The sequence below is a fragment of the Dermacentor andersoni genome, chromosome 10 (assembly GCF_023375885.2).
Source record: "Dermacentor andersoni chromosome 10, qqDerAnde1_hic_scaffold, whole genome shotgun sequence".
Classification (NCBI taxonomy): Eukaryota; Metazoa; Arthropoda; class Arachnida; order Ixodida; family Ixodidae; genus Dermacentor; species Dermacentor andersoni.
Window position 1 is genome coordinate 2,351,375 of NC_092823.1, and position 11,350 is coordinate 2,362,724.

At 45.5% G+C, this 11,350-nt stretch overlaps 1 protein-coding gene across 1 annotated transcript; it reads right to left on the reverse strand.

Annotated features, from left to right (window-relative positions):
• Positions 1 to 3,487: 3,487 nt before the first annotated feature.
• LOC126539781 (uncharacterized) lies at positions 3,488 to 5,386 on the reverse strand. Its single transcript, XM_072284937.1, has one exon. The coding sequence runs from the start codon at positions 5,384 to 5,386 to the stop codon at positions 3,488 to 3,490; it is 1,899 nt and encodes a 632-aa protein (XP_072141038.1).
• Positions 5,387 to 11,350: the final 5,964 nt, after the last annotated feature.

Sequence of the window (11,350 nt, forward strand, 5' to 3'; positions counted from 1 at the left end):
GCTCAATGCGACGGTTTGAATTTTGACAAGATCTAAATGGGTATGCTGGTTTACCTGGTAAAAATGACTTCATTCTAAAGGAGCCAAAGAATAACCTTAGAAACCTTTTCGTACTTCCCCTCTCTTAACAGATCCCGAATATGAGAGAACACTGATATCTTTCATACATATCGATCTGCCAGTACGATATTAAAAGAAAGAAGAAAAAGACATTTGGCCCTTACATTCTGAAGTAAAACTCAATCGGTTCCTGGCAAATGAATGAAAAAAGTATGAAAGAATAGTTTATGAGTGTAAGATGATTTATTTTTGATTTTTAGTGTACCTTTGATGTGGTGGGAGGCAGTGGTTAAACAAATAAGCTTTATTCGTAATTGGCGTCATGTCGAAAACAACACGTGCATGACAAATATAAGAACATGTCACAAGGAATCATGGATACAGTAATGATGCCGTGTCTCGGCTTCCACGGCACAGCTGGAGATAATGTAAAATTGAGGAATAAAGTCTTGCTTCCATTATGCTAGCAGCACACCAAAAGGCTGCTCGAGTGATGATGTGCATGCTGCATGCATAGATGCAGATGTATATACTGTGTTGGTGCTATCTTTTTGCATGTGTGGAAGCAGCTAGAACTGCTGCAGTTAAGGTGTGAGGATTAGATAGGCGAGGTGCTGAAAATCACTAACCTGCTCTACTGCTTGGGCTAAGCCTGATGGGGACTGCACATGTTGCAATCTAGGCAGGCTTTAGTAAACTCAGTTGCTGTGCCTTGTTGCAGTTCATTTTTGTAGTGCTAGGCATGTTGTTATTAATGCTTGGAAAGAGTGCTGCATTCACTCAAATGAATTGAGCTGTCAGCAAGGAATTTGTTGCCTGGAAGCTGATGAGCATCAGTAGTGCAACTGCTGTGGTGTCACAGTGAATGTAAAAGAAGTGAGATAGGCAGCAATATATGCGTAACAAGGTGATCATGACAGAGCAGAGACTAAGCAGGAAATTATCTCATGTTTGTGCATTTTCGCATAAGAAAGTAGAGAAGAGGCATAATGTGAATCTGCTGTTTTCTGCACACAGCATGCTTGATGGCTTCTGTAGCCATTTGGTAGCCAATTCAAGGGTGCCTGCATGTCAAAATATGCCACAGAGTTCACATGCCACAAAATTCATTTGTGACATATGGCATGGTTCACATCCTCCAGATTGGTAAGCGCATCAATGATAGAATGCGTGAACATTACTCTTTGCTGCCCATGGGCACACAGGTGACCACTTACCTGCATTCTTTATTTGTTGTGAATGTGGCTCTACCTCCAGTTTTAATTGTGTGTATCAGATAGGAAAAGCATGCACAACTCTTGAAATTGAGCTTTTGGAAACATACTTAAGAAACACCGCTCTAGATGTGCAAGCATTCCATCAGTTATGCTCACCGAGAAAGAATGCATTTAGAATAATGTTTGAATCTTGTGTAGGTGAGTGTAGACACACCCTATTTACAACTTAGTAATTATTATTGGTTATCTGAGCTACCCACAATGAACCCTTAGGTTCGGTGTGTCAAAGACACTACATTGAATTTCACATAAACCTTCCCACACTTAAACTGGCATTTTGAGGTACCAAACTCTGCATATCAAAAATTATATGCTGGGCATTGTGAAGATAAACTAACATATGTAAGTCCAGCTTCTGTTCTGTCACTTACTTTGCTTGCAACTTCCTGAATTTTATGGTGGTTTGTTTTCTAAAAGAAGGCGGCTGTACTTAAAACATGCTGGTTGCAAAAGTTCATCCCAGAGTTTTGAGAGTGCAAGAACAGGGTGCCTAGCACTAGAAAGCTTAACCTGACTGCAACAGCATTTAAAAGACACTCAACACTTGCGCAGATGAAGTCTCAAATGGCATCACATTGCCATTTTGCTCTGTTACTGTCATGATAACACAAATCTGGAAACCTTTGGTTTCGTGTTGACTTCACGTTGCCTAGTTATGTTGTTTTTTTTAATTTCCTTTCATTCCATAGCAGTATTTTCTGTGATTACTAAAGAGATGGTTTGTTGATTCTCTTGCTCTTTCCTTCTGTTTATTCTAGAAAAGAAAGACTGTTCTGTATATATATTTTTTCAAGAAGCACTTCCCAAGATTCCAAATGATATTCTATTCGCACACACACATACATAACTACATACTAATTTTCTAGAGGGTCATGGAGAGCAGAGTAGGAGCTGCCACGTCCCCACCAGTCATATAGTTTGGGCGGCCCTGAAAAGGGCCGTTTAGTGTTCCATGCTGCAGCTTGTCACTGGTGAAGTGCACTTCAACACGTAGAAACTGGAGGTACCTAAGCACAAGTACAGTTTCAGCAAGTTAGGTGCAGGCTCAGCTGGATTATGTGTTGCAGAACTGGATGGCTCAGATGCTCTGCTGGGTGAATCAAAACCCAAGTCGTGGAGGTTGTGATGTGTCCAAGTGAGAGCGGTGACTTCTCAAGAAACATGGCAGTATGAGCCTGATGTGAACACACATCAGAAGCAAAAATGAAAGCTGGGGCTGAACCTTGGAGGCTTGAAATGCGATTTGTCCGGGTTGTACAGTTATCAGCATGCTTAAATGCTTGAACGGCATGCTTAAGCCTGCTTGGGCGACATTTACCGATAACACCTGGCTCTAGATACCTTACATCTGAGAACACGCTGCTGCACTGATATGATGGACTTGCAGATCGTCTGCTGCTTCCCGGCTTCTGAGGCAAAAGTGGTGCTATGCAAGTGCAGTCCTCAAAGGGGGAGCTTGCAGCTCTGTCATTGGACTGGGTCTTGCACTGCTGCACTGATCACTGCTGCCTTTATCTTTGTCACTTTACTGGCCACTGTGGCTTTGGTAACTGTAGCGCGTGAAGTTGCCATGGAACAAAAGTCAAGACAACACATCCTGGCGTGTGCTGATGGAAGGTGCCATGTGTTATCTTTACTTTTGCTCAGTGGCAATGCAGTGCCTTCAGGAAATTGCAGCTGCGGAAGACACGAAGGCCTGTGAGGAGAAAGATTAGGGAAGTACCATCAGTGCAGCACTCCATACACAGTTGTAAGCTACCCCGAATCCAGTGTTACCACAAAATGCCACCTGTGCAGGTCAAAGGATGCCATTCAAGCACTCTGGACAATACTGGTAATGACTGTATTAGTGACAAGAAGCTTGAAGCAGATAGCTTGAACATGGCTTGAATAGGCAATTCGCGACAATGACAATAGAACAAACAAGAACACGTTCCAACACATAAGAAAAATGAGAAGAGGTGCAGAGACAAAAGGATAACTTTTCTTTGAAAATGTCTGTCTTTGAATTCCAACTAGCCCAACTGTCGGCCTCATACAGAACAGACATTGTGGCCATTGGAGGCATAGCAATATGGCAGTCAGATGACTTACTATGGCAGTTTGGGTTAATATAAGTCCATCAACCACTGACAGCTTCAGTGAAAGTGCTAAAGAGGAACAACAACATGTCCTTGCTTGTAGTTAAGCCTCAGGCACTGAGCAGTATTCCGGAGGTCATCAAGAGGCCAGACCTTACTTCTATTACTTAAGGTGTTGCAGCGCCAAATATTCAACTGAGACGACTTGAGTGGAAGTTTGAAAAAGTCCCTGGCATGTGGTAAAATCCCACCCTTGAAGTGGTCTCCCATTATTTCCAGAACAACCACAGGAGCACTGTCAATCAGGAAGCAGTCTCCAGGCTTCACATGTTGCAGTTTCTGCTCGACTTGGTTCTCGGACGAGTGCCTCAGTTCGGAGATTCTCCTACTTAGCTGTGAAAGTGGCTTGTTGGAGGATCGCAGCAACTTCTTCGTTCGTCTAAGATAGCTTTCAAAAGGGAATGCACTAAACTGATCCAATGGGCCATGGTCCCGGCACTGGTCGGCAAGATGAATTAGTGAGTGCACATTGTACACAAGCTGTTTTTTTCCGTATAGCTCACTAAACTCTTGAACAAAGTACCTCAGCACATCTTTGGCGAAATCATTGTATTCACAGTAGTACTGAGGTGATGCTAAAATTCTGATACCTACATGAAACATTAGAAAATGTTTGTAGTGTGTTGGAGGCAGAAGAGGCTTTAGGACAACAGGCCCCACATAAAGTAGGAATGTCCGAAACTCTCTTGCCTTCCAACGATCAAGTTCTGTACCCCTTGGCTTTCGCTGGAAATATGTTGGAAATGCTTTGGATGCCTCTCGCAGGCTTTCATTTAGTTGGCAACGATACAGTCTGCTCAATCTATTACTGTGGCCTTGGCATACCCAATTCTTCAAGAGTCGTCGCATTAATCCCAGGCAAACGAGGTGCATGTATTCAGATGGGGAAAATGCAATCATGTCGACATCAAGCGATAGGAATGGTGAAAAACCAGAATGGTGGCACTTGTTCTCTTGAGATCGAAATGATGCATTCGTTCGTGTTGGTGCGTGCAGTTTGGGAAATGTGACCTTGTTTTCAATGTCCCGCCCTTTTTGGTTGCATCGCTCACACGCATAATAGCCAGTGTGGCCAACAATACATTTCACGTAGCTCCTTGCTGGAGCATCGCACACCATGGCTTTAATGCTCACCTGTACTCGAACATCTCCTAGGCTTAACCCTTCAGACGCAAGCTCCGAGACCTCTCGCACAAATGGCTCTAGATAATCCTGGAGAGATGGTGGCTTCCCTGCACCACAATACACACTTACAACAAATGGTGGTGATGCCTCCACATTTGTAATGCGGCACAAAATGGGCCAAAAGGCAAGCTGGCTACTTCTGTAAAGAGGGACTCCATCGATGTTGCCCTGTAGCTTCAGTTCACTTGGAACTACTTGCCCCGGCGGCAACACTTGACGAATTCCTGCTGCAAGGCCAAAGTGCACAAAAGACCAATTTTGCTCCACCTGAGCTTTTCGCTCAGTTCTCAAAACTGTCCTAGCATCCTTTGGAAGGTCAGAGAAGCCTCTTCGACGGCAGAAATCGAGGACATCGTTAATGCATGCATGAGTCATATTATGTTTAGAAGCAATGACAGCAAACTCTTCACTTGCTGTCATTTGTTCAGGAGATACACAAGACAGCACTGCGCTACAAGTGAGCGCTATTCTCTCATGTGGCCCCGTGCAGCTGTCTGAAGCAACAAAGTCATTAGACTCATCCCAAGATTTACTACGTTGGAGACTACCTTTGTGACTTGAGCTACTATCAGAGTCGCTGTGCTCACGTGAAGACATATCCACAATTTCTGATTGGAATTCTTCAACAAAAGGTGCACCTTGTCCGCAGACGCTGTTGACTAAGGCTTCGCTTCCCGACTGCTCGTTCAACAGTTTGAGTGGAGGCTCACCGCCGTGGTCCATCGAAATTGAACTTCCTGATTGCCTGCTGCTTCCCAGCTTCGGAGGCGAAAGTGGCGCTACGCGAGCACTGTCCGTAAAGGTGGTGCTTGCAGCTCTGTCGTTGGACAGGGAAACCGATGAAGGCCCAGCAACAAGCCGCGCGAGTCCTAGTTCATTCAATATATTGTCGTATTCCTTTCTTACGACTCTACATTTTCTCCACTTGGAAGTCATGGTGTGCGAAAGAGACGAGTCAGAAGCCCAAGCCGCAACGATGCAACCCGTGCCAAAAAACGCAAAACGACAGTGAGGCGAAGGCGTGCGCAGCAGCAGCGCAGTGGGGCAGTCAGTCAGTCACAGCAAGGAACAGCCGAGCAGCTAGCACATGAGCCAAATAGAATCGAACGGAGCTTCGTCCGTTCGTGTTAAAGGTCCGTTTGATTCGCCCGCACCACTATGAACCAGTTCATATCGATTCGCGAGAAGTTCGGAGCTCCATTTCTGCGGTGCAGGCACAGCGCGACACTCGAAACGAATGACAAGGTGCAGACGCGGTGCAGACGCGGTGCAGGCGTTCTGTCCGACTAATGTGTACAGAGTGCGTAAGTTTGAAAGATCCTGAACTTCTGGTATGATCAGCTTCTGAGGCGTTCATACACCCGCGCATGTGTAGACACGGCAGATGCACGTATGCGGGCTTTTAACGGCGCTTGCGCATATGGACCATGTCGTCTGCTACGCCGCTGCTTCGCACCTGTACGTCTGCACCACGGTGTAAGAATAGGCTGTGGTCTGCACGAAGCCGGCGCCGACAATAGAGAGCGTAGAGAGGGCGCAAAATAATCGCGAATCAGCTCTGCGCTTTTTCTGCACCTTTTGTTACGAATGGCGAGGTGCAGCACTTTGCGAACTGGTGCAGGTGAATCGAACGTACCTTAGGTGCGTTCGATTCACCTACATCACATACGAACCGTAGCGAAGCCGCCACGGAAAGCTGGATTGTGGATCGGATTAAAACAATGATTATTACACTTTTTTGTTTTTGCCATTCTCTGATTCTGGTGCAACCCGCGCGACTCGAACACACTTCCCGGTGCGCTTGTTTGCATTGCGTATGACGAGCCGTAATTCATGAAGTAATAATGTACTTTTGCACTGGTAATTCAAGAGGTGGCGCATAGTGAAGCCAAGAAATTTCGGGGCTATAAAAGAACGTCGGTTCCTCGGTTTTCTCTCTCCTATCGTCTATCGTCCCGGATACGTTCTATATTAGGCATCGTCGCGCCATCGCCATCGCCAGTCTTGCCGTAGCCTTCCTTGTTCCCTACGTGCATGTGAGTACGCATTTCTCTTTCTTTTTTTTCGTACGAGGTTTTTCTTGTCATTCTCATCTACGGGTCAACGTCGTGTGCGAGTATGTGCGTAGCTAACGGCACGTGCCCAATATGCAGCGAGCGCACGTGTGGCCAGGTGATCGGTCGCGTACAATGTGATATCGAGATGAGCTCTGATCATGCGCACATGTGCTATACTCCGGAATGGCATTGAGTAGAGCGCTCTTTTGAAGCGCAAAAATACACTAAGCGTACAATTCATGCACAACTTGCGCAAAATAGCTACACCAGACCTTGAATGAGGTCTGTCAGGGATCTGCGAGTGTCACCCGGCCACATGTCATCTCTGGCATCTTTTAGGGCAGCAGAGTCCACACGCAATCGTGCCGGCCAGGAAATAAATGAGTCGTATCACGAGTAATTCCGACGCTGCTCCTGCGGTGGTGGTAAAAAAAAAAAGCAACGTGAATTCTATGCGAACTATAATGCAGCTGAAAAATAATCTAAAAGTCTTCTTTAGTGATCCTTGTCCGTCCCGTACGAGTGGTATGGTTTAGTGCCACAAAATGAGGTCAGAATGTACCATTTCGCTTCAGACAGATGTTTCAGCCACGTGTTGTTCACAACTTAGAGCAAACGTGTTCACCAGCTTCCGCTAGCTTTATTCTTCATGGGAGACGAGAATGTACGTTGTGCAAAAGGATACGTGCCTAATAAAACGGCCGATTTCGCATGCTTGCACAGAAACCTCCGGCCTTATGCCGTGGTTCGATTATGTTAATCAAACGGCGCTTGAAAATAGCGGACGGTTTGTGGAATCCAATGGACCCTTTGGCAAAACCTGTAAAACAGATTCACTGCATAGAAAAAAAAAATTATCAAAATTCCAGCGTGCCCCGTACTCTACACGGAGACTAGGCGTAGAATGGCTCCTTATACTCGTGGCAATTGTATGCGAACACTGGCACGCTAGACAAGGTGCTGATGTCTTATTTTTATTTATTTATTTATTTATTTATTTAGTACCCACAGCGCCCATTCAGGCATTACAGAAGGGGGGGGGGGTACAGATGAAACACAAGCATCAAAATTGCAGGTTTGCATAAATTTGTGTAAGTCAACAACACATTATTATAGGCCGACAAAAAGAAGTGGAAAAAAAGAAAAGCACAGAGCTAAGTTGCACACAGCCATATCAGAAACAGGCACGTTGCAGATGTCACATGTCACATTTGAAAAAAAAAAGAGTACATAAAGCACAATGATTACAGAGACTCATAATGAAAAAGCGAAAAAAAAAACAAAAACAAAAACACATCGAATAATAAGTTGCAAAAAAAAAAAGAAACAATGTAGTGATTAAGATACAGTGCGACAAGGTGAAAAAAAAGGCACTAAAAGAAAATGTCATTTGCAGCTGGGATTGTTTATAGGTCATGATGATTGCTAGACGTACACGGTATATTTACCAAGCCTTAGGGATCACAAGATTCTATTGCTTTTAATGCAGAAAAGAACTTGTTAGGACAAGAAATTCCTACAATTGAGGAAGGAAGTCGGTTCCACTGACTGATGGTCCTTGGGAAAAACGAGCTGCTAAAGGACGATGTATTACATTTGTATCCTCTTATCTTCTGTTCATGATCTTTGCGTGCTGATGTGTAGTGAGGCTGGTTTATGTACACGTCACGCGGAATTCGAGTATGAGAGTGATATATGCTGTGCAAAAGCTTCAGTCGAAACAACGCTCTTCGGTGCTGGAGAGATTGCCAGTTTAGCATTGCCTTAGATTTAGTTGCACTAAACTGCCTGTCATACATTGCTATATTTAGTGCATATCTTGCCGCCATGGACTGAACTTTTTCTAGTCTTTCTTTGTTGGTTACTGATGAAGGATCCCACACAGGGCATGCGTATTCGAGCGCAGATCTTACATATGATTTATATAGTAGCTCCCGGGTTTGTTGTGGAAACGCACGTGTATTTCTCCGTAAAAATCCCAAGCTCCGACAAGCTTTGCCTACGGCATAATCTACATGCCGATTCCATAATAAAGAGGGGCAAAAGTAAACGCCTAGGTATTTATATTCACGCACCATTTTTACTGGACAGTAGTTTATCGTATATTCAAATTTGCCAGCATCCTTAGGCAGAAATTGCGAGATAATTTGCAGTAGTTTCAACCCGCTTCGCAGCAAGTTTATAAGGTGGCTTACATCAGTAGAAGTGGTTCTGTACCCAACTTGCACACCAATTTCTTCTTCGGGACAATCGCGCTTCCCCACAGGCGATTTTCGTCCTTTACAAACCCGACATGTCTTTTCATTGCATTCCCTGTTACATTTCATTACAAGTATGGGACATACAGTGGAAATCCATTTGAAAGACCAGTTCGCGGACTGTGGATAATACATGATGAACACTTTGCAAAACTGGCAACTTCGCTTTCCTGCAAAACAAAAGCTTTCACCACCAAAAGCTCATTAGCACAATAGATTTCTGCATCAAGTGTCTGGAGTGTTGAAATGAGGTGCTGGCCATTGTTCTGCAATTAGAGCCTGACTTCTGAATTTAATTTACTTTTTCCCAAAGTCTAATTCAGAAATTGGATTCTGTTGCAGACTTAGCTTGGCTGCACTTGTCTGTCAGAGTGACAAGGATTATCTGTCATACTATGGCTTGTAAACATGCATAACAAAGCATTTCAGATCTTGAATAAGTCACAATTCAATAGACGGATCTGCTTATGCAGACAATGGTGCATTCTGTCTTTCTTTCATAAAAGAAATGCAGAGATGGGTGGGTCAGTTAACAGGTTTATTTTGTTCTGAGAACAGCATTTTAGTGTAGCTGCCTTCCGATTCAAATTACCTGTTGTGTTCAGGATAAGGTGTTGCACGATCGTCTAGCCCGAGGCAAGCCTGGTTTGCATTCTATCGTTGCCCAGTAATTTTCTGCTGCTGTGATGGTACTTATTACAAATTCAATGTATATGAAGTTGGGAGTGTGTTATGTCTGCTTTGAGGACTCGCTCGGGGTAAGGGGTCCGCAGTACAGGGGATTTCTCTAGGGACTCATGGGTTGATATATAGAGATGCCAATTCACTATTTCTCCAGCGAGGGATTACAAAGCACCTCTTTTACAAATATTGCTCCCATGACTGATACCTACATGGTCTGTGTCCTCGCGGAACATAATGAAGCCAACAGACAAATGGCTCTTGTTTTAACTTAGATGAATAAGTAAAATGAGAAATTAATGTTGATGAAAAGGCAACTTGCTGCTGATGGCAGTCGAAACCACATCTGCATTACCAGGTGCCTGCTCCTAAGTTTCTTTTACTAAATGGTTCCTGTGGTTAAAACAGCATATTGACACGTGTACTTATCGTTATCGGGCGACCACGTTTTGCCGCTTAACAACTGTAATCGCACAGCGACGGACGTGCCTGCATGTATCCGACGTTTCTGGAAAGTTATCGATGCTTCTATCCGTTGTTTGTTGTCGCCGAACCTTATGTTATCTGATTTCAGCACCTGACGCGAACGGTGTAGAACTTTGTGGAAGGCACGCGGGTCCGAACGATTAGTCTGGAACATTCGACGACTGCTCTATAAAAGCCGACGCGCTTGACCCGCTGATCAGATTTTCGACGATCGCCGACTGTGTTCGCCGCTTTCGTTGTGCTATAAGTGTAGCCTGTTTTGTGGGCACAGGTTCGCCCAATAAAATCTAGTTTTGCCTTTCACAGTATTGCCACTGTGTTCTTAACGTCACCACCACGTGACATCTGGTGGAGGTGCTAGTGCGTTCATGTACCGAACGCCCCCGCAAAGCCGCGATCCAAGCCCGAAGCCCGAGGACCAAACCAACATCGCCCAAGACCAGCGTGCTAGCCGCAGACTTCAAGGACTGCCCCCAGAGCACGGACTTCTACCTGAGTCGACAAAGAAGATCGTGGTCAAAACAACCCCAATGGCTGCCCCAACGTCCCCCGTTATCCTACAACAACCTAGGGACCCACCAACCTTCCATGGAGCAGCGACTGAAGACCCGGAATCATGGCTGGAGACCTACGTACGCATCGCGACGTTCAACAACTGGGACTCCGACGACAAGCTGCGGCATGTCTACTTCGCCTTAGAAGACGCCGCCAGAACTTGGTTTGAGAACAGGGAATCGACCTTGGCAACATGGGACCTGTTCCGTAGCGGCTTCCTGCGCACCTTTACAAGCGTCGTGCGCAAGGAAAGGGCTGAAGCTATGCTGGACGCCCGAGTGCAGCTACCAAAGGAGAACGTTGCCATCTTTACGGAAGAAATGAGCCGCCTATTCCGCCACGCCGACCCGGAAATGTCCGAGGAAAAGAAAGTCCGGCTACTGATGCGTGGTGTAAAGGAGGAACTTTTCGCCGGGATGGTACGAAGCCCACCGAAGACCGTCGACGAGTTTCTTCGCGAGGCCACTAGCATCGAGAAGACACTCGAGATGCGAAACCGGCAATTCGACCGCCGCACCAACTCTACAAACGATGCCGGCGTTCAATCGCTGGCCTCCGACGACCTGCGTGAGGCTATCAGGGCAGTCGTACGAGAGGAGCTCCAGAAGATCTTCCCGTCGTCGCAGCCTCAAGTGGCCTCGATCGCTGAC